General features: G+C 50.1%; 8 protein-coding genes across 8 annotated transcripts; 3 read left to right on the forward strand and 5 right to left on the reverse strand.

The window, feature by feature from the left end:
• Positions 1 to 113: 113 nt before the first annotated feature.
• Positions 114 to 1,160, forward strand: N7520_002666 (phosphoribosylaminoimidazolesuccinocarboxamide synthase; the record flags this gene model as incomplete). The annotated part of the gene is made up of 3 exons (XM_057136601.1): positions 114 to 263; positions 328 to 703; positions 784 to 1,160. The coding sequence occupies 3 exons, from the start codon at positions 114 to 116 to the stop codon at positions 1,158 to 1,160; spliced, it is 903 nt and encodes a 300-aa protein (XP_056999287.1).
• A 223-nt stretch (positions 1,161 to 1,383) lies between these two features.
• N7520_002667 (CIA30 family protein) lies at positions 1,384 to 2,530 on the reverse strand (the record flags this gene model as incomplete). Its single annotated transcript, XM_057136602.1, has 3 exons — positions 1,384 to 2,099; positions 2,162 to 2,395; positions 2,449 to 2,530. 3 exons carry the CDS (start codon positions 2,528 to 2,530, stop codon positions 1,384 to 1,386), a joined length of 1,032 nt encoding a protein of 343 aa, XP_056999288.1.
• A 1,047-nt stretch (positions 2,531 to 3,577) lies between these two features.
• Positions 3,578 to 5,727, forward strand: N7520_002668 (uncharacterized protein; the record flags this gene model as incomplete). Its single annotated transcript, XM_057136603.1, has 5 exons — positions 3,578 to 3,708; positions 3,762 to 3,894; positions 3,952 to 4,042; positions 4,180 to 4,322; positions 4,381 to 5,727. 5 exons carry the CDS (start codon positions 3,578 to 3,580, stop codon positions 5,725 to 5,727), a joined length of 1,845 nt encoding a protein of 614 aa, XP_056999289.1.
• A 465-nt stretch (positions 5,728 to 6,192) lies between these two features.
• On the reverse strand, positions 6,193 to 8,447 carry sC (sulfate adenylyltransferase; the record flags this gene model as incomplete). Its single annotated transcript, XM_057136604.1, has 5 exons — positions 6,193 to 7,388; positions 7,450 to 7,595; positions 7,917 to 8,099; positions 8,158 to 8,185; positions 8,279 to 8,447. 5 exons carry the CDS (start codon positions 8,445 to 8,447, stop codon positions 6,193 to 6,195), a joined length of 1,722 nt encoding a protein of 573 aa, XP_056999290.1.
• Positions 8,448 to 9,563: 1,116 nt separating this feature from the next.
• N7520_002670 (uncharacterized protein) lies at positions 9,564 to 12,186 on the reverse strand (the record flags this gene model as incomplete). Its single annotated transcript, XM_057136605.1, has 2 exons — positions 9,564 to 10,687; positions 10,740 to 12,186. 2 exons carry the CDS (start codon positions 12,184 to 12,186, stop codon positions 9,564 to 9,566), a joined length of 2,571 nt encoding a protein of 856 aa, XP_056999291.1.
• Positions 12,187 to 13,495: 1,309 nt separating this feature from the next.
• Positions 13,496 to 14,306, reverse strand: N7520_002671 (uncharacterized protein; the record flags this gene model as incomplete). The annotated part of the gene is made up of 3 exons (XM_057136606.1): positions 13,496 to 13,901; positions 13,959 to 14,056; positions 14,115 to 14,306. The coding sequence occupies 3 exons, from the start codon at positions 14,304 to 14,306 to the stop codon at positions 13,496 to 13,498; spliced, it is 696 nt and encodes a 231-aa protein (XP_056999292.1).
• A 603-nt stretch (positions 14,307 to 14,909) lies between these two features.
• Positions 14,910 to 18,325, forward strand: N7520_002672 (uncharacterized protein; the record flags this gene model as incomplete). The annotated part of the gene is made up of 5 exons (XM_057136607.1): positions 14,910 to 14,960; positions 15,060 to 15,224; positions 15,355 to 15,417; positions 15,476 to 15,529; positions 16,163 to 18,325. The coding sequence occupies 5 exons, from the start codon at positions 14,910 to 14,912 to the stop codon at positions 18,323 to 18,325; spliced, it is 2,496 nt and encodes an 831-aa protein (XP_056999293.1).
• Positions 18,326 to 19,272: 947 nt separating this feature from the next.
• N7520_002673 (putative histone-lysine N-methyltransferase (Ash1)) lies at positions 19,273 to 21,921 on the reverse strand (the record flags this gene model as incomplete). Its single annotated transcript, XM_057136608.1, has 4 exons — positions 19,273 to 20,047; positions 20,098 to 20,297; positions 20,350 to 20,723; positions 20,781 to 21,921. The coding sequence occupies 4 exons, from the start codon at positions 21,919 to 21,921 to the stop codon at positions 19,273 to 19,275; spliced, it is 2,490 nt and encodes an 829-aa protein (XP_056999294.1).
• Positions 21,922 to 22,161: the final 240 nt, after the last annotated feature.

The following is a 22,161-nucleotide window of genomic DNA, read 5'->3' on the forward strand; positions in this document are numbered from 1 at the left end:
TGATAAGGCGCGATAAGGTGCCTGAGGCATAAACGGTGTGCCCCGCCAAAAAATGATTTGAGTGACGCATTTACACTTACCAACTTTCATTGAACTCAATTACACTCTCCATCATGACGGAAGCTTTGACGACCACTGATTTACAAGGCGCATTGCCTCTTGTTGCTCGTGGCAAGGTCCGCGACCTTTACGAAGTCGACGACAAGACCCTGCTCTTCGTTGCGACTGATCGTATCTCCGCCTACGATGTGATCATGGAGAACGTATGACTTGCACACTGAGAAGCCGGATGAATACAAATTATATATACTGAAGGTTTCATTCTAGGGCATCCCCAACAAAGGCGTTCTCCTCACCCTTTGCACGAAGACCTGGTTCAAAATCCTCTCCGACACCGTCCCCGGACTGCGCACCCACTTCCTCACCCTCGATCTCCCTTCCCAGATTCCTGCTTCGCTCAAGCCAGTGCTGCAGAACCGGGCGATGCAAGTGCGCAAACTGCGTATCCTCCCCATTGAGGCCATTGTCCGTGGATACATCACCGGCTCCGCCTGGAAGGAATACCAGAAGTCCGGTACTGTGCACGGAATCCCCGTCCCTGCTGGACTGAAGGAGAGCGAGGCATTCCCTAATGGTCCGATCTACACTCCCAGTACCAAGGCGGAGCAGGGCGAGCATGATGAGAACATCCATCCGGATCAGGGTATGTTATTCTGTCGATACTGGTTCAATAACGGTATCAATTTTGATCTTGGGAATGTTCGAGCTAACTGGGAGTACTAGCTACCGCCATCCTTGGCGAGCCATACGCCTCGAAAGTTGCCGACTTGGCCGTTCAGCTGTACAAGGCCGCTCACGCTTATGCGCTTGAGCGCGGTGTGATCATCGCCGACACCAAGTTCGAGTTTGGTGTTGACGAGGAGACAAACGAGGTTGTCCTAGCTGATGAGGTTCTGACACCAGACTCCTCCCGGTTCTGGCCTAAGGACTCGTATGTCATTGGGCAGGGCCAGTCGAGCTTCGACAAGCAGTACTTGCGGGACTGGTTGGTTTCCGAGGGTCTTAAGGGTAAGGAGGGTGTCCGGATGACCGAGGAGGTTGTTCAGGAGACCGCTGCTAAGTATAAGGAGGCTTGGGAGAAGATCACCGGTGGTAATTAGGACAGAAGATTTCTGATGACCGTACTATCTTCGTGTTTATATCAAAAAAATAAGTGAAATCTTACATGTAGACATTTTTGAAGAACATTCAAGAACGATGAAAGGAGACTTGAAAACGTCACGACCAGATGTAGATACTCTGCCTATTCCAAGAGGCGCGGAAAGATAAAATTCATCGGGGGTTAAATGTACAATTTGTGACGGCGAGATACTGCAGAACAGATCACTCCTCCCACTCCGACCGGAGACCCTTCAGACCCTTTTCTTTTGTCTCGGTCTTCTTCGGGCTCTGCGTCTCAGCTCGATGCGGGGAGTCAATCCAAGCAGACTGAACACCTTCATCGAGCGGCAATGCGTCTGCGCCGCAGATCCGACGCTCTTCCTCGATATCTGCCTCGCCCATGCCATTAGTAGCCCAGATTTTGTGAATACGCAAATCATAGGGCCCTTCGATACGATCCGTGAGACCGATACCAATACTCTTTACCCGCTGGCGAATGATAGAAGTCTGTGGCTCGACTACATATCCGTGATTCGTTCGGACAAATGCGTTAAATGGTAAAAGTACCGTCTCCCAGCCTGTTGATCCGGAGGTAGTTGTGCTAGAAGCCGAGGATATGATGGATTCAGGGGGAATGTCGGAAAGCGCCGAGGGAATGCCCTTGGGGTACAATTCTTCCACTGCCTCGGCGTCTTCAGATGACTTCGCGTGCAATGCTTGATCTAAGATTGGCGAGCTGTCTTGCATGCGGTGGTGTCGGGTATATAATCGGTGTTGGTGAATATCGGTCTCAACGACAGACTCTGTCTGGATGTTCACGGTGTATCGGCGGCCGTCGGATTTGATGCGGAGCGCGAGATAGGCATATGGATCGACGTCCCAGAAGAGACGGCCAAAGAGCCAGAGGCCGCGGTCTTTGTTGCGGAATGCGGCATATCCTGTTCGTACCCCGACGCGATTAGTATCCTGCCTGTAGTGAAGCTGGGCCAGTGAGACATACCAGTCCGCTCTACGCGCCAATTTTCTGGGAGCTTTGTAGAAATGCTGCCATGGAAGCGAACGTGGGCCGGTGTGTTGGAGGAGGGGTCTGCTGGTTCGTAGTCTAGCTCGGCGGTGCTGAAACCACCGACGGCGCGATCGGCGAAAGTCTTGCAGTCGGAGACGGTTCGCTCATCTTCAAAATTGAGAAGGGTGTATGGTTTGGTAGGAGTGTGGAGGGCCTCTGTGTTCCAGGCTATAATGGGTCGGTTAGTTTTTTGGTAGCTATGGGGGAATCCAGGGCCGTACCGATCTTCGAGAGGCGGCCAAATTCCTCGGCGCTGCGCCTGAAGAAGTTGCCTTGCGCAGCTAGACACCGAGTGGGAATCATTTCTCTCCCGTGGTCACGTTTGAGAGGTTCAATGTGGACAGAGAGAGTTTGAAGAGAAAGCTTCAGGATGATGTCGAGTTCCCGAGGTGGCGTGAAACTTAAAGAGCGCCGATCACCCGCGATAAGATGTCTCCGTCATGAGCAACTTATACTACAATGTCACGGTATTTTGGAATGAATTTACATTCACCACTCATTGGATCCCATTTTCACATCTGCCTTGCAATACTACAGTTCATCAGTCGGGTTTCAAGGTTCCTGAGGTCTTTGCTATATCTATTGCCTTCTTGAGGCAATAGGTGTCGATTAGGGCTCTATATCTTGATGACTTAAAAGTACTACTCTCTCATCATTTAGCGATTATATCTGTTTAACATGAATTTTCCACACCAGCAAAAGCCAGGTTTGATTATTGTTGCCATAAAGTCTCTGACTCTCCGTGAACGTATAGGGCTAACGTAGGTAAAAGTTACGCACATAGAGCGTCATGCATCTGTGATGAGAAGAGATTATTACTTTAACCGAGACCGGCCGAGTCTAAACCTGGATACTCTTGGACCATAAAGCTACACATTCAGATTCCCAAGGTTCAATCAGTAGATACATAGGTCGACCTCCGATGACAGTCCTAGCGAGTTCCGATACCAAAAACGGCACGGACTAACTGTAATTTATTGATTTACCTTACAGTTTCTGGTTCAACTGTGTGTGTTAGTCTTTTCCTGGGTGCTTGGTTCCTGGATATACTTTGTTTGTGAGTCAAAGCAACCTGTACCTAATGGTTAGACCCGGATGTAGCCATGGTAGCTTGCCTTCATCACATTTTCCAGTGGTAAGCGGTCCAAAAAAGCGACTTAGTACTGTCCTGATGCAATTTGTGTGTTGAAAATGCTTGCGGAGGTGGGTGGGTGATATATTCTTTCGTTCCTATACACACTTCCACCATTCCTTGTCTATACATCTATTGCTTTTGTTCACCCAACCTAATCTTTATCATCGACAGACCAAGCATCGATATAAACATACTAATTGAATATATAACTCACCATGACTATCCAGGCCATGGAGCCTGATTTCGAGAACAAGTATCCTCGTCGTGTGGATCGCCTGCAGGAGGAGCCATCGGCCAAGAATGCTCAGGGACTGTTTCCTCCAGATGCTTGTATCTTTGTTGGAAAGTAAGTACATCTCTCGCCGCCTGAGAAGTATTCTGCTCACTGCTTTCTCTTAGTCTGTCTACGAAGGTCGCGGCAGAGGAAATGACTGAAAGCTTGAAGAAGGCATTCACCGTGTATGGACCGTGTCATGTTAAAATCAAGCAGGATAAGAAGAAAGGTCTACCAGGTGCATTTGTGCAGTTTGAGGTAAGTCGTATTATCACGCTCCATGCTCTTCAGATGCTGAGGATTTACGCTCCATAGAAAGTAGAACACGCCAATGCTGCACTGGGCCCTAACGCACGCATTACTCTACACGATCGGTGGCTGCGAATCGAAAGAGCCAAAGGAAGACGTAAGCACCTTGCCAGTTCTTCTCCTTTTTTTCTGTTTTTCATAGTTTTCCTCTTTTCGTCGCTATTTCCCAGTTTGATTCTAACTGGAAGGAAGGAACCGCTTGCCTTGGTCTCCGGTCTGGTGCCCCCATCACAGCCCAAGATGTCTCTTCTGCTCTGAGAGACCGAGGTCCTTTAGAAGTCTACTCCATCGAGTCATACTCCACTGGGCCTCAAACATGGACTTTCATTTGTAAAGTCACATTTGCCTACGTCGATGACTGTAGAGACGCGATCAAGGTAAGATCCCCTCTGGCCTCAGGCAACAGGAGATGCATACTCATGTCGATGTTACTAGTTGTTCCAGAAAGATCCCAACTATTTTCTGACTCTTCTGGATATGGAGAGCAACCCTTCTCAGAACATGGGGGGTAGGCTTTCTCTTCGCGCGAGACCCTATGTTTCATCTCAAGGGCGTAACAACAATCACAACGGTTCTCCGCGGTACAACAGAACATATCGCAACGGACCCAACAGGGGTGGCTATCGTGGATTTCCCAAGTATCATGATTCACCGTTTCAGCCAGAGAATTCACCTCCATCTCACCCACGCGGAGAGTTTCCTCCTCATTTACTCCCTGGTCCACCTTACTGGATCAACGGCATGCCCTACAACAATGAACCATATCCATCATTATATCATCCGCCACCACAGCACCCAAGTAACGGCTTGAGCAACCATCAATTTATTCCCAACAATCACCCAGGATTTGATCCTCCACACCTAGTCCCTCCTCCATATGTCTACAACACTGGCATCCCCCACGGGCCTTTGATCGTCAACGGTCAGCTATCGTATGGGAGTAATAGCCCAGCATTTTATCGTGAAATGTGCACCCCCGAGAGTGGTTTTATGAGCACACCTTCTAGCGTTGCTAGTCAGGATGGCAGCTACTTTACAACACAAACCTATACTGAGCCTTGTATGGCCCCCCAGAGAGACCTGGCTCCACCTCTCAATAGAATCAAAGTATCGCTGCCAACAGCGAAGGTTGAAGAGACCGAAGAAGAAGTTCCCGAATGCGAAGGGATAGAAAAGCTGCTTGAGCAAAAGGAGCCAGAGAAACCACCAAGGCTGATTCGCATCTACGATTCTGATACAGAGTCCGACGAGGAAGGGGAGGAATACAGAGGTCTCACGCGAAAGCTTGAGCTCGAAGACGCAAACCACCTTGTTCCAGCCTTCAAACAAGTCAAAGGAGAAGAAGAAGAAGAAGAAGGAAAGAAAATGGACGTTCAAGAACGACGCGAATCACAAAATACAGAGGTAACCTCAGATTCGGGACCTCTATCCGCGGATCAGAGATCCACACCCAGCCATTCACGTTCACGTTCTCGATCTTGCTCTCCTCTTTCTCGTACTGCAGTATCTGTGCATTCCAGAGATTTGAGAGACTCTGATCAAGAAGTGCATGTTACGCCCAAGAAGACAGTGGCGGAAATTGTACGATCCGTGTTGCCGACTCTGGAATCAGATATCGATGAGAGGTTGATACAAGAGGTTATCCTGGAGGAGGAAGAAAGAATGAAGCAGGAGAGAGCTATGAAGAAGAAACAGAAACCAACAGTTGACCGTGGGTCCAGCAAGTCCAGCACTTCACGGAGCTGTTCGTTGACCAGGTCTTGTTCGTCAAAGTCCATTTGAAGACAAGCAACATGTGGTGTGCCACTATGCTATGTTTTATTTGATACCTATGTTTGCGGTTTTGTTTTATATCGTGTCAGAGGTTCTATTATCAATTTTCGACTTGCGTTGTACTTTAGTCGATTGTTTCATATTTGTTCAGTACTTGTTTTGCCAGTTGCAGTTTTAGGATATTGACTCAGGTATCTTTCTTGCAGAAGATTGAATACAAAATGTTCATTTTAATGCACGTGGCTTTGGTATACTTGGGTATTACCGCGGTTTCAAAATATAAAATTTGTCGCTTCAAAGTGCGTTCCGTCCAGGCGGGTGAATAGATGATTTCTAAAATATAGGTACAGTGGACAAGGAATTGATTGTAAAGTCTAATTCAGGGGAATCCAATCGCAATTAAAAAGCGAATACATCTCTATGGGCAGAACCCAAACGTAAAAAGAAACAAAAGCAAACAACCATTTTGACATCTTAGTTGCGCTCGAAGTAGCCCTGAGTCTCGAGCATGAGGATGATCTCGTGCACGATGCTGCGGACAGTCTGCTTGGAGGCGTCGACAGTGAGGTTGGCGTTGGTGGGAACCTCATAGGGGTCATCGACACCAGTGAAGCCCTTAATCTCACCACGACGGGCACGCGCGTAAATGCCACGCTTGTCGGTCTTCTCGCAGTACTCGAGGGGAGTAGCGACGTGGACGAGGAAGAACTGGCCGGCCTGGGAGACGGCATCCTTGGCGTACTTGCGGGAGCGCTCGTAGGGAGCAATGGGGGCAGCGATAACGGCGGCACCGGCGCGGGTCAGCTCAGAAGCGACAAAGGAGATGCGCTGGATGTTGGTGTGGCGGTCCTCGGCGGTGAAGCCCAGCTCGGAGGAGAGCTCGTGACGAACGGTGTCACCCAGCAGCAGGGAGACAGAGCGGCCGCCTTGCTGGTTGAGGGTCACCTGCAGAGCGCGGGCAATGGCATCCTTGCCGGAGTTCATGTAACCGGTCAGGAAGATGGTGAAACCCTGGCTGGCGCGGGGAGGGTTGGACTCGCGCAGGATCTTGACGACCTCGGGGTAAGAGAACCACTCGGGGATGTGAGCGCCGGAGCGCAGGCGGCGGCGCAGCTCAGTGCCGGAGATGTTCAGGGTCTTGACACCCTGGGGAACCTGGTCGACGGGACGGTACTCATCGGAGTCGGGCAGGTAGGTGACCATCTGGAACTCGACGACCTCGATGCCGAGCTCGTCCTTGTACTTCTCGACAGCGTGCTGAGCGTCGTAAGGACCGTAGAAGTCCTCACCCTTGGAGTTGCTACCGGGACCGGCGTGGTCACGACCAACAATGAAGTGAGTGGCACCGTGGTTCTTACGGATGATGGCGTGCCAGATGGCCTCACGGGGACCACCCATACGCATGGCCAGACCAAGCAGACCCAGGACGGCCATGCCGTTAGGGTAGCTGGGCAGGAGGGCCTGGTAGGCACGGACACGGGTGAAGTGGTCAATGTCACCGGGCTTGGTGAGACCGACAACGGGGTGGATCAGAACATTGGCCTGGCGGGAGCGAGCAGCGCGAACTGTCAGCTCACGGTGAGCACGGTGCATGGGGTTACGGGTCTGGAAAGCGACAACGCGGGACCAGCCCAGCTTGTCAAAGTGAACGCGGAGTTCGGCGGGAGTGTCTGAAGATACGGGTTAGATCAATGGCGCAAATAAAAAATAATTGCAACCGAAGAAACTTACAGCGAAGAGCGACATAGTCGTAGTGGTTCAGCTTGTTGACAGCGTCAATCTTACCACCAATGTAGAACTCCTGAGCGGTCTCGTTCAGGTACTTGATGGCAGGGTGCTCAGGGTCACCACCGAAGACAAGCTTACCCTCCTTGGTCCTAAAAGGGAACATCCACGTCAGCCCTGCCCCACCAAAAGTACGACCCTTGATCCCTCATATTGCGTAAAAATATTTGCCGTTAAGGCCGCCACTCATATCCAGAGTCAAAAGAAAGGGGGGAGGGGATCCGCTTGAAACAACCCATCACCAAAAGTACCCAGCAAAGAAATCTAAGCCAGAAAATTTTGAATAACCGGTTTGTCTCGGAGTGCGATCGGCAGTAAATGCGGCGAAATCGGAGATCTCGCTCCGCAATGCCCCAGTATTATTGCCCGAAAGATGAAAAGACGAGAAAACGAGAAAATATTGACAAACTCACTTGTCGGGGCGGTAAATGTCGTCAATGGTCAAGATGGCCAGGTTGCGGTCGTCACGGAAATCGCGCAGGGTGATGCGGGCACCGGGTTGCAACTTGTTCTCGTCGATGGTCTGCTTGCTGACGTCGAGGGTAATGGGCATGGAGAAGACATTGCCATCAGCAAGGCGGCAGTCCTCACAGACACTATGCAAGAGTTAGATATTGCGTGATTGCATTCCAATGGCATCATTTCTAGGCATACCCGTTGTAATCGGTCTCATTCATGAATCCTATGGGCGGTGAGATTGAATATTAGCCATTTTACCCCTCCAATGCAAGGTTTCCCCCTCCACGAGGGAATTGGAATTGGAAATGCAACTCACCCTCCAGAGGAGAGAAACCACCGTTCATGATCAACTCAAGATCACACAGCTGGCGCTCAGTGAGCACAACGGAGGGGAGAGTCTCAGCCTCAGCGATAAGCTGCTCCTGGCGAGGAGCATCGCGGGCAATCAGGTCCTTGAGGACACCACCGTGAGGAGCGTTGGCCATGTTTGTATAATAAAGGGTATATAAACAGAAGAACAAGAAAACGAGGAAACCCCCAAGGTAATATACAGGAAGAAAAAGTGGAGGGAAAGGGGAAAAAATCAGCCGTTTATGGCTAACCAAGCTTCGGTGTCGTACGTCTCCCAGTGACAATCATGGCCTGGACAAGTCGTCATGTGGATCCCTGGAGTCTTGGCTGCGCCGCATCATCCAGACAGAACGCGAACCAGGGGAAATCGGGATTATCAATTCCTCTTTCATGTTTCGCATTTATCACTTTTTATTCCTCCTATTTCTTTTATTCTCTTAACTTCTTACAATGTGCCTTGGTCAGGATCTCATATCGGGGTTTGGGGTTCCACGGTTTCATCTAACCCTTCTAGTATCGGTCCGCAGTACCGAGTCTATACTGTATACTTTATACCGGAGAAAGTATATATATATGACCAATTGGCCTCCCACATACAATTCTGAATGGTATGGAGTATTTCTATGACCATACACTGTGTTGGTGGGATTCACTGCTTTCCTGGACTCCCGCGGAGATCGGGCCCCGTACTCGTTTACAGCGGGGATTATCTCCTTTCCCTGATTTTCAGGGGGCGGCAATTACGGAGTACGGGCGACGTGGACTTTTATATAGTCTCTACTCAGCCTCCAGGTGACGAACTCTCCCCTGATTTCCCCTGGAATTGATATGTATCTTCATGATTATATATCGTTTCTATATACTTCGTCAATAGCTGGCGCGTCTTCCCACGTGACCATCACGCAACCTCCGCCAAAAATGTCGTGATTTGAAGTGCCAAGCACTGGTGGGTTCCACCTTTAACTGTGTCCACGGGTATTTACGCGTTTTTTAGAACCATGCTCTACATCAAAATTGATCCAGTAATTTGTCATCTACGTAATCTGTAAGTTTCCAGGGCTCACTTCATGCATTATGGAGTAGACCCTGAGTCCCTGAATCGAAAACTTGACACAATGCATGTAGTTGTATGGTATCTGCTATATGTACATGTAAAAATCAACATTTGAAACACTTGAACCTATCCCTCACTCCAAGCTTGAATAGAACGAACTCCGTGAGAAACTTGGAATATCGATGTTGACGCTCCTTCACCCTGTGGTGATTGTCTTGTTGGCAAAGTCTAATCCATACCATCCTAAGATTTCCACAGCCGGGTGTGCCGCCGAATTGTACTCATCAATCAGGTACGTCTGGATCTCAGACTCCGATTGCTGCGCCAAGTCAAACGACCCGGTCTTTTCTAGAATGTAAAGTACCGCCACCTGCGAGAACTCCACGACGCCTGAGGGGACGCTGGTGGCCGTGGCAGAGGCTGTAGATGTGGTTCCGGTCCCGGTTGCCGTGGGTGAACTGGTGGTGGTCGCGGTGGAGTCAGTCTCGGTGGACGCAGACCGGGCATTCCCACTATCGTAATAGATACCATTGGCGGTGGCCGTTGCGCGCGCATGCATCACGTGCGAAACACCTGTTGAACCAACCAACAGAGAAGGGGTTTCGGTTGTCGTTTCGTCGTGGATATCTGAAGTTTCGGTTTCGGTTTCGGTTCCATTTTCGACTGGGAGTGTAATGGCGCGACGCGCATTGTCGCTGCTACCGCGCTTCACCTTGCTGAAGGCGACCAGGTCGTTCTCGGTCTGACAGGTAACATTGCTCAGGCTGAAGAGAGCCATGATGGTGATGGCGTCAAGTTCGATGCCGAACTTCGAGTCTGACTGATCCAGTAAAGTGGGGATGGAGCTACCCATCGTCGCGTTCTTGCTGATGCTACCGTTGTCAACTTCTGCTGAGACGCAGGTGCTGTCTCCCAGAATGCTGCACTGGACACCTGTATATCCATCTGAGCATACGCAGGAACATTCGGAGCCGCTCGATACACTGACACCGCCGTTGTGGCACGGTGTTGTGTGCGCGCAGGATTTATCGGCTGCGTTCTCGTTGGGCACAGCGACCAAGAAGACCGGGAGCAGAATTGCAAGAACGACGACGACGAAGATGACGATGCAGAGGATGATGAACCACTTTCGGGGCATACCACAGCATTGACGCTTGGCCTTTGGGGTCTCGGGGGTGTCGTCATGAGAAGCGAGAGGCTCGACATTACGTAGATTAGAACGACCGAAGAACACGGGCCAGGAGCTGTGTCCATCGGGAGTCGGGTTTGGGAATGATGCCAGGATATCGGACAGAGATCCGGAGTTGCGTCCCCGATGTCCTGGATACAGTCAGCCTTGACGTCTTATACTAATGGTTTCCACGGCACTCACCTAGCTCTCTAAAGTCTGCACCTGCAGCCACGAGGTCAGATCGGCTGGCGGTCTTCCCGTGGTCCAGATTCGAAGCCAGTCGAGTCGCACGTCGAATGAGATCTGACAAGCTCGAAAGACTTCCACGGGACTCCGCAACCCGCACAGCATTCATGTCCAGACGCGGAGGCTTGCGACCATTCGGCCTCTTGTCACTCAACGTTGGCGCAGCCTGAGGTAGGCCCTCGAGTTCTTTTTCCAGGGCACCACGGTACGTATGATCCTCCTGCCTTGCGAAACGGGGCTTCTCAGGGTCGACGCAAGATTCTCCAGACAGCGAAGAGATCGATCCCCGACGCACCGGGCTGGGTGTGCGAATTGTTGTGGGGGTTGCATTCACTACCCTAAGTTTTCCTGTCGCAGCTGTTCCTGCTGCAATAGCCCGACTGGACTCCTCTGCTGCGCGCACAGTTGTGATATCAGGCATATCAGGAATTGACACTTCGGAGGGCGGATTCGACTTCATGATCGTGCGCATCGTCGGCTTCTGCCTCTTGCCAACGCTGACACTTCGCACTGGGTTCGCCTCTTCTTCATGTTCGTTTTTACCAGTCTCCTCTTCCTCTTCCTCCTCGGAAGACTCGTCGTCGAGGTATCCTTCCAGGATCTCCGATGCACCGGGCCCAGATCCCCAGCTATATGGCATCGCTCGACTGGAGGCGAAAGATCCCAGTGTATGGCGGGGGTCGGGAATTTCCTCTATAATCGGGGACACAGAAGACGCACGAGCTCGACTTCGCCGTGAGCCTGCAGGAATCACATTCAAACCAGCAGGTGGGCGTCGTGGTTGAGCTGGTGGTAAAGGTGGCTCCCGAGGCAGAACCGGAGCCAAACCGGACGACGAAGAAAGAGAGTAAGTTGAGTGCCTAAAAAGGTCGTCCGTTGTAATCGACATGCGAGAAGTCCCACCCACGGTACTTGTCGGACTGGCGGAGCCATCGCTGGTCAACGGGCGCGGCGGCTGCAGCTGGTTGTGCGGGTTTGGAAGCGAAAATGATCTCGCCCCCCGTGTTGGGTAAGGATACGGGTTTGCATAAAGGGCTACACTGGGCGCAGAGCCTTCGCCACTTCGTACAGAGTAGATCGATGGCGAGGGGATTTGCATAGGCATTTCACTAGGGCGTGGGGGCCTAAGTGGCGGGGGCCCTCGAGGCGCCATGAAGCGCGGGTTTTGGGGGTTGAGCGGCTGAGGCTCTAGGCCTGAGGCTGGGAGTGGCCACTGTGTCTGGTGAGCAGCCTTCCTAACTGGTGGAGGAGGCGGTGGTCTTGAGACTGGTGGTGCTGCTTGTGTTGGTCGTACTCCAGCTTCCAGCAACTGACGCGCTCGCTTGACAGAGCCTGACCGGCGTGGTTCAGTTCCCGATGATTCCGGGCTTGGCCCTTGATCGGCTTGACTTGAGGGATTCATTGGTCCCTTGGTTTAGCTATCAAATTGCAGGCGGGTGGCTCGTATTGCGGATATGCAGCTAGGGCTTACTATGGCATCAAGTGGACCTCGATATAGTCCGAGCACCACGATTGCGACAGTATGGAGGTGAGTAAAATGATGAATTTGCTCGATTCCCTGATCGAGCAATGGAAAGAATGTATAGAAAGACGCGAGATGAGTGAATGGTGCCGTTGGGAGTAGTGAATTCTACAGTGACTGCCTCAGCAGTCTACCGAGAATGATAAGCTTGAACCACTGGTTCAAAGCCTCAAAGATCTATAAACGAATGGAAGGGCAATCAATGCCTCTCTGAAATGGAAAATGTGTCAGGGCGTGTCCAGAGGCATATCATTACGGAACTGGGGGGGCTTACAGTTGAAAGGATTTGAAGGTACAAGACTGAACGAGAGGAGATCGCAGATATCAAACCAGCGATGTTTCAAAAAAAGAGCCTGGCGCATATTGTTCTTAGCTATCATCAGATTGTCAACACCCCAGATTGACTTACATCAAAAGAAAGGAAGAAAAAAGAGTGGAAGAGCTTCCAGCTCCCTTCACAAAGTCGCTATCAAAGAAAAAGGAGGGAAAAGGGAAACACAATGAGAATGTTTGGAAACCCCAGCCTCATCCCCCCCCAGTTTTAGATTAAGACCTCGTTTGAGAAAAGCCAAGTGGATCTGTATCACTTTGGGAATCAAATTAATTTGGTCCAGTATCTGTTGCAATCTAAGTACTCCGTACTCCTTGATAAAGGTCACATGGTCTGGGTGTCAGGTGTGATCCGATAGAACCAATCACATTCCACACTAAGTAGAAGAAGGTGATGGCCAGACCTGAAAATTGAAGATGAATGAAAGGCGAACAGGACCGAGCGCAATCCTTGACAGATCTCGACGGTCACAGTGGGGTTAATTCCAAGCCTTCTCCGACGCTACGTCTCATATTGAGGGTCAATCCCGGTTATTCTGCATATGTGGAAAAAGTACGGAGTACCCACGGAGTGCACAGAAAACAAAGACAAATTATTCAGGAGTACTCGGTATAAGACGTATATACGTACGTAGCTAATTTAAAAATCTATCTCAGTTGGCATTATGTACCTATGTATGCAACCAGGGGGCCTCGGATAATTTAGCCCGAAGGTGAAACAGTCTAACGGTTAGGAGAAGCGGACCCGGTAAAGGAGCATTGGGCTTTTTGAAAATTAATATACAGAGTAAAGGGAATTTAAAGCCGATGTGAGCTATGTAAAGGAGCTGTAGAAGCAGGTTGAAAAGGGTTCTCAGATTTACCCTTCAAGCTTCATTCGTACTTTATTGATTTTGTCCTCTAGTGCGCGCATCTTCACCACCACAGCCGCCAATGCCGGTACCTGGTTTTGAATAGTATCGGTGAAGGACTTTTGGGCAGTGCGTAATGATGGCGGCACTAGAATCCCGTACCAGTATATAGGATCATTTGGTCTAGACTTCTTGAGGGCCTTGGACTCAGGCTTGGAAGCGGTGGAGTCCTCAACTGGTGAATCATCTGCCGTTGTGCCATTGACTTGTAATTCTTCCTTTTCCTCAACTTGATCTTCGGGCAGGTGGATCCGAGTGTACTTGATATCGAAATGATGCTCGTCATTGTGCAACGGGGAATTGCTAGTTTCTGTGGAATTCGTGGGTTCATTCTCTGGTCCCTCCTGGATCGAACTGTTGCGACATGTCAACAAATAGTCAGACCTAACGGTTTCATCAAGGATGACATACATTCGTCCGGTCGCTTTCATTCGTTCATCATAATAGTCGGCACCATATCGTCGGCCAGGAGGACAAGTGTAGTTTGCGTGGGCAAGGGCGAGAAATCCCTAATCAATGGGATTAGCTGTGCGCAGTAACAACCCCAAACAACAGATTTTCTCATACCGAGGACAACTGCTTCGCGAGCACTGACTGTAGTTCCTGCTGCTGATCAAGCAAGTGCAAGTACTGTTCAAGAAGAGTATCCAAGGACTCGAGTAACTCCGATGAAGCTTCCGGGGACTCTGCGGACTTCCTCTCTACCTCAGGAGCCTCTGACCCTGGTCGCGATGTAGGAGGCGTAGGTATCTGCGACATAATGAACAATTGAAGAAGAAGATCAATGAACCAATAGATTATCAACGAAGAATGTGATGTTCGCAAATATGTTTGGGGGAGGAAGAACCGTTGGAGCAGGGAGCTCGGCCCTGGTTAACTCCGTCATTGGCGACTCCGAACGCAAAAGAATTTCCCGCCCTGCGACTTTGTCCGAGACCACAACTCTCTTCGCTCTTCACCCCTTTCCATCTCTGACTAGGAACTACTGCTGTGCTGCTTCCGACGAAACATTTGGCGTCTATCGAGTTTGTTCGATATCGTTAATTCGCCCCAGATCGCTCTGTGATATCTCCGGAGCCCGAACCGCCACCTTCGTCAACGCCATATAAACCCTGCTGTTGCGCACGGCATTCATCGCTACAAGCTTCCTCAGCAACCCCTTCAATTAAATTGACAATAAAAACACACCTCTTGCGATTCTCCTTCGACAAGCAAGCCTGTCAGTGAGACAGATATCTTGGGACGCGAAGACGCCGATATCTAACAATCAAATAGTCCGACAGTTCGCACTTGCCCTGACTATTGTCTGTCTATTCCCCAACAACATATACTATTTCAGTTCTCTGCTTCCCATATTTCATCATGTCTGTCGCCAACTTGCATCGTGAAACCGGCTTCCAGGTGCGGTCTCTGGTAAGTCATACCCAGTGGTGTTCGGCCAACAGCAAACCAAGTCCCTGTGTCTATCTCGGTTGTCTAGATTTAACTAACGTTGCCATTTCATTGGGCTAGTTCCGTTCTCTGATGCGCCAGTCGACTCAGTTCTCCAACTACAACTTCCGGGAATACGCCATTCGCAAGACGCGTGACTCATTCCGCGAGCACCAAAATGAGACTGAAGATCGCCGGATACAGGAGCTGATCCAGAGTGGCCTACAGGACCTACGCTTGCTGAAGGTTCGTTGATATATTTCTATCCTTTGGGGCGGGAACTAGGATGATTTCCATGTTGCGGTGCATTCTGCTTCCTTGACGCCCCCAGGTTTCGTTGTTATACTCATATAAATCATACTAACGTCCATTGCAGAGGCAAACAACAATCAGCCAGTTCTACCAGATGGATAAATTGGTGGTGGAGGGCCAGAAGACAGTAAGCGCTTCCAACTAATGGAGGTCGAGCTACTCGGCTAATACCTAATGCTCTCCAGGGCAAGGAGACCGGCGAACATGGAGGCATTGTTCGTCAGAAGGACGATGGGTATGTTTTCTAGTCAGATTGCTTGAATTCCTGTTTTTAAACTAATACATATTAGCTGGAATTAACCAACATGTATCGAATGCAAGTATTTCAAAGCCTTTCATCGCGTTGAAATAAGTACTCCATTATTGCCAGATCGGAGGGATATTGGATTTGATTATTCTCCCTGTATTATAGTACACGCGTTGTCTTTGGAGGCAAATTCATTTACCCCCAGTACCAGAATAGAAATTATGCCTATCCACTTTACCATCATTCGAGGATCTCGAACATATCGTTCTATTGTAATCAGGAGGATGCTGTGAGTATAATCACGTGATGATACTCCCTTATGATGAGACCCCGACATTGGTAAACGCGCCGAAAGCAACTCCGCTCCCCATCAACGTCTTTTTCCCTCCTCCGCCTTCCACGCCGGCCTTTGCTTGTAGTTGGTTAGATATTTTCTGATTCTTGTGGGGGTAGAGTACCCCAAAGCCGGTCATTATGCCATCGACTGTAAGTCTTTATTGCGACCGCAATGCTCCCATTCCAGGATCCTGTGCAAGTTATAACCTCTGCGAAGCAAAGCTATCAAGCAATTGCCAATCAAAGGGTTCAACACTCGATAATTCAGGTATACTGAACATGCTTATAGTTCCGGTCTTCGCGTTCCGGCCGACAGCTCGACGGTAACCGACGAACCGGCCAAATCGACCACGATGTCTTCGAAGGACTGCCCGTTCGTCGCTGGTCACGTCAACCACACACTTATTCTCAGGTGCCTAAGACTGAGGACTCCGAGTTTACAGTCCAAGGACCCGGTGGCACTGCTATGCTGCCGGAGCTAGCAATGCCACGAGACAGTCAGCTCTTAGGCGCAAGCAGTCGCGCCCTCTTGCGCGCCGCTCGTGCTGGGTGCATCTACATTCACCAAAACGCTCGCGCCCCCGATGAAGATGATAAGACAGCTGTGGATGGTGAGGAAGGCATCGGTGGTGCTCATTTGGCGGATCGTGCCTTTACCAGCCGCAAATGGATGACGCTTCCTAAGCACCTGGAGCCTGCGGAGGTGGAGTTTTTGGCGAAGAGACGATCTGGCCTGCCATCGCTTTATGGTGGTGCGACATCTGTCGATGGGTCTGGGCCCGGTCCCATGAGACGCACCAAGTTCAAGAAGACAGACCCTGAGACAGGAAAGATCTCTATCTATGAAGCTTGGGTTCCGGAGGGACATCGCATTGAAGGCGAGATCACTGGCGATGTTCAGGCCATTGTTCAGCATAGTGCTGTGCCTGTTAATGCCGAGATGCCTGCACCTGGCACAGTTGTGGAAGGTGTTGGTATTGTTAATTCAGAGGGTGTCGTGGTTGCCGAAGCTGGTTCGGCTTCTGTAATGACCCCACCCAAGAGACGACCTCCGCCACCAAAGCGCAAGGGCAAGGGCATTGGAAAGGGTAGAAAGAAGAAGGTCATGTTTGCTCCAGGAGAAGGTGCCGATGCTGCGACTGTACATGGGGTCTCGGCTGGTGCAAACTCCGGTGGTGGTGCTCCTAGCGAAGGACAGGATGCTTCACAAATGTCAATTGATCAGTCTGGTCAAGATGATGATGATGAAGATGGTGACGATGGCGATGACAGTGATGAGGGAGACGAGTCTATGATTGACGCGAAAACTCCGGAAACCCCACAAGCGCTATCTGTCACCCAGTCTGAAGACCAGCCTACAGTTGATACTCTGGCTGACTCGAAGGATGTCGAAATGTCCGACGCAACCTTCGAACCGCAATCTCATGTTTCAGAACCTTCTGCGGGACAAGAAGTGGTTCCACAACTATCAGCAATACCCAAGGTACCGCAAGCTGAACCTGCTTTTACTGCACCCGGTTCTACTGCCCAAATAGCTGGAACGACCGCACCCGAACAACCCAGCGATATTGATAACCAACCCACCGGTGCTGGGTCACTAGATCCTCCCGTAGCGTTATATCAGCCCGAGGCTCTATCTCACTTGGCATCGGAAGGGGTGTCTAGGGAGGAGCCTCTAGCTCTTGGGCCCACTCCAGCTGCCAAAGCAGACACTACCATTGACTCTCTTGCAGAAGGCCCCGTCTCAGAGCCAGTTCAGGTGGCAGCTGAGATCTCAGCAACCGACTTCAAGGAGTCCCGGACTCCTTCTGAAATCACATCGGCATCTATTGGTCTTGATAAAACTGTTGAGGGGGTTCCTTCGAAGCCGTGGAATGAGCCGGAGTCAGAAAATATTTCAGCGGAAACGTCATGGTCAAGACTATCCGAGAAGCCTTTCGAGACATCTATCCCACCCCCTGCTGAATATCAGGATACAGAACCTGCTCCGGTTTTAAATGACACGGAGAACACCAAGAAAGACCTTTCCGGTGGACCAGAGTCAGGCCTTGACTCTATAGAGCCAAAGGAAGATGTGGAAATGGGCGATGCTCCCTCCGAACCCCAACAATCAATTCAACCTGAGGAGCCTATTGCAACCGAAGCTCCTGCAAATACCGCATCCCCTTCAACATTAGAAGCCCAGGCCCCTACCGATGAGGCTCCTGGGCTCTCTCCTCTGGAGCCAGCCGCTGGAAACTCGATAATCAAGGAAGAATTTACAAGTACAGAGATTCAACCAGAGGAGCTAGTTGAGAAATCACCACCCAGACCAACTGAACAGGTTGCTCAGCAGGTGCCTTCACCCGCAGAATTACAAGCAGAAGAACCTGCACCTGCACCTGCACCTGCACTCGAAGAGAAAAAAGATGACATAGAGCCGCAAGCTGCCCCAGCTCCGGAATTTACGTAATTTCAATCATCTACCATATGAAACGTTACATGATATTAGCCTGTATGCGATTCTGTGGTTTCTCTTTTCTATTGAATTCATGATGTATGTATTCTCGGTTCTTACGGCGTGATTGGGGTAGTTTCTGCAGTCGACATGACTGAAACGGGCGTCCTTTTCGAATGGTTGTAATATAATTTTTCGAGTGGAAATGATTCTGATATTTTTACACCTCTTAAACCTTTCGAAGTTTTTGGGACAGTTCGTATATATTAATGAATCACGAACTATCTCCGGGGCTTCTAGGTCTATCCTTCTTTTCCCCCCTCTAGCATAACACTGACTGTCTTGGGACTAGGGACTACGGAGTACATATATACTGTATTCTTAATATCCAGCAGTCAGATAAATCCATCTGGTACTGGGGCTAGACGGCCCGAAAGTGTTGAATTTCAAGGTTTCTATCTACCCCAGCTACCCACAAACCAATAACATCTCTTAATAAGAGGCACACAGACAGCACCATTCTTGCTCCCAGGGATACTATGCCAGCAGCGAACCTATCCGTAGCAAATCAATCCATTTCGTGACCATGGCGCAGATGAAGAAGACCAACAAAAGTTCGATCAAGTGGGGATAAATAGATAATGAATAATATGGGGAAGAAAAACAAATAAAAGAATATCGGGAAGACAGGGATCGAAACAAAAGTCAGCGTACCAAGGACTCAAAAATTAAGCCAAACGCCATCTCAGGTGCCAGGTAACGCAACGGAAGAATGCCGGGCAAGGGTAATTAGCTAATAGACACAAAACAATATGGGGAAGGGGAAGAAGAGATTCAAGATATTGTTAAGATAGGCCAGTGGGTCAGCGACAACAGCTCAGGGAACTCGGCATCTAGCCTGAGAGGTTCGAGAGACCATAGAGGTCCCTGGAGGGTACCAAATTGTCCAGCCCAGGGCACTTTTATTTTGTGACGCCTTTCATCGTTCGGACAACACTACGGGCTGCGCTCTTCATGCTGCTGCCCAGGCTTTTGCCCTTGGTAGTCTTTCCAGGGCTCTTAAGAGTGCCCTTAGCCTGGGAGGCAGGCATCTTGGCTTTGATAAGGCTCTTGGTGGGTGGTTTTCTCGCGACGGGCTTGCGGGATGTTTTTGTCTCGGCTTTTGATGCTTTGGCTTTCACAGGTGACTTGGCTGGAGAATTGGTCGGAGACCTGGCTCCCTTTGCAGCGTTGGCGAGGATTTTCTTCTTGGTTTCAGCAGAAGGCCGCTTGAGCTGGTTGGTTTTTCCAGCTGACGAAGTGGCCGTCTTTGCCTTCACAGATGCTGTCTTCCGTTGTGAGCCGTTGATGGCAGCCTTGACCCTCGACGTTGCTTTGACTGTGGGCAGCTTGACCTGCTTTTTTTCTATACTTTTCTTGGCTGAACCACCCCTTGTGGAAGTGGTGGTAGTCTTCTTAGTGGTTGTCTTGCCGCGCGCAGTCGTGACCTTGGTTGCAACTCTCTTGATACCAGCTTTGATTGATTTCGTATTGAGCAGCTTGCGCTTCTTTGCTTGAGTTGTTGCAGTTCCAGCCGTTGAGTCACGCTTTCGCTTCGTACCCGCAGTCTTGGTGATATTAACACTAGCAGCCTCTGCTTTGGCACGCTGGTCTTTTTCTTTCGGTCGAGGTCCAAGGATGCCGCGACAATTTGGTGCTCCACAGCGGCATTGCTGGACATTTTTGTTGGAATATGGGCTGAAAACAAGTCAGTAAGAGCGATTCAAGCATTTCCAAGGTAAACACACTCAAAGTTGTAGTCATAACTCAGCTCATCCCCAGTCATGATACCTCGGTCTCCTGCAAATAGAGCCATGCGTGGCTTTCCGCCAACTGTCCATTTCTCCATTCGACAATTGGGCTGACAGGAGTGGTTGACAAATCGAGCAATGGAACCTCGTGTGGCGTCAATTATCATGTTCTGGTCGAAATACATCAAATAATAACACTAACTACCAGTTAGCTGCACCGCAATACAATGTTCTCAATCAGTCTCTTACCTCGTTGTTCTTATACACATTCCTCATTCTCCTTTCACACTCAAATTGAGTAATGATTTCTCCGGTATATTCCACAATAATCTGATTTGGCTCGAAAGAACGGTTACTACGCACACCGTATCCTCGATCTTCAGTTTTGATAACTTCGACACCAATATTGTACTTGCCGCCGGCCTTTGTTCGGGCCTTGAGCTCGCTGAAGTTTCGGTTGCCGCATTCTGCACCCAATCGGCAATTGCCATTGTCACACTCGTAGAACATATAGCGATTTTGACAATTTTCATCACAGCCAGTGATCTCATCACACATGCAAGTAGACAATTCTACTTTTTTGTTTGCTCTCCATTCGCTGGCAGCATCACCCACGAAGACATCTAAACATAGTGATTAGCTCTAGCCCTCGGAAAAACAAATGTCGTATCAAACCATACTCTTATTAGTCTTTCGCCACTCGTCCGGTTTCGGTTGACCCGGCGGGAGTGGGGAGAAAATGTCAAATGGAAGAAGATAATCCCTCTCGGTCTTTATGAGACGAGCTCCAGCAAATATTGGCATGGGAAGATGGCGTCGTTTTCTGATGATGTCGAAGCTAGTTTTCTCTGAATTCTTGCTCTTCCGTTGCTTCGGGGGAGAACTGCTTGCCTCTTGTCCACTGTATAACCCACGGTCCAACCATACCTTAGGCTTATACTTGGGAACAGGCGGGGCTGTGGGCTCCTCGGAGGGCGATCCATCCTTAGGCTTCAAATTCGAGAGATCACTCTCGGATACCCGTCGCTTTTTGTTAACAGGTTCTGCTGCCAGTGCTGGCCCTTCCTCCTTGGCCGGTGCAAGATGTCGGGGACGAAGGCTGGCACGTCGACTAACCTCTTTGCCCTTGTCATCTAAATCTCTCGATCGTTTACCTAGTACACTGCTGGCTCGTTCCAGAAATACTGAAGCTTTGTCCAATAGGCTAGCACGAGTCGATCGTCGTAGTGATTGGCGAGAATTGTTATCGGAGGTTGCCTTCGCCGTGGCTGATGCCTTCTCATCCTGGACCAAGGCCTTTGCAACGCTTTTTCGTAGAGCCCGCTGTTGAAGTGACATATTCGTATTATCGGACTGTGATTCCTGTGATGATTTCGAAATGGGCGTAAAGGGGGCCACTGAGTGGTCTTCGATCAAGCTATCATCGGTAGACAGGGTCGAGTCGGTCTGCAAAGTTGACTGCATCACGGCAATACTGTGCCTGAGCCCGGATCGCGAGCGCTTTGCCCTGGCTAGACTATCGACATATGCTTGGCTTGATGAGTTGATGGTGTCATCCTTCTTGACCGGGGTATTCTCAAGCGCCTCGGTGGCCCGCAACGATGCGCGTACTACTCGTGTTGATCTCCGCCGCTGTGTCGGTTGCTCCTCGTTCAACGCGTTCTCATTGTTGCTTGAAGTCTCGGAACGGCTGGCCTCTGGTGTGAGGAGCTGCTCTGGAACGTCGAGGCTCATCGAATCGTCGGGGGTGTCGTGTGTGGCAGGGACGTCAGCAACAGCGGGAGTTGCGGACACGGCCAGGCGGGAGGTTCGGCGCGTCATGTTGGACAGAAGATCCGCAGTTTGGGAGAAAGACAATCCACCCAGCGAGATCGTCCTTCTCAAGATGGGGGTGAGTGAACAGTCGGGACGGGGAATATCAGGGGTGGAAAGGTTGGAAGATCAGCAGCCGCGCTCTTATCAATTGAGGGCGAACGGGGATGTCTGACGCGTGCAACACCCACACCCAACTTTCCAACGAAAATTGCTAAGAATCTAATCAAGGGCGAACTAAGAAAGGAG

This window comes from Penicillium odoratum (genome assembly GCF_028828045.1).
Source record: "Penicillium odoratum strain IBT 22623 chromosome Unknown utg000002l_segment0_segment0, whole genome shotgun sequence".
NCBI classification, from domain to species: Eukaryota; Fungi; Ascomycota; class Eurotiomycetes; order Eurotiales; family Aspergillaceae; genus Penicillium; species Penicillium odoratum.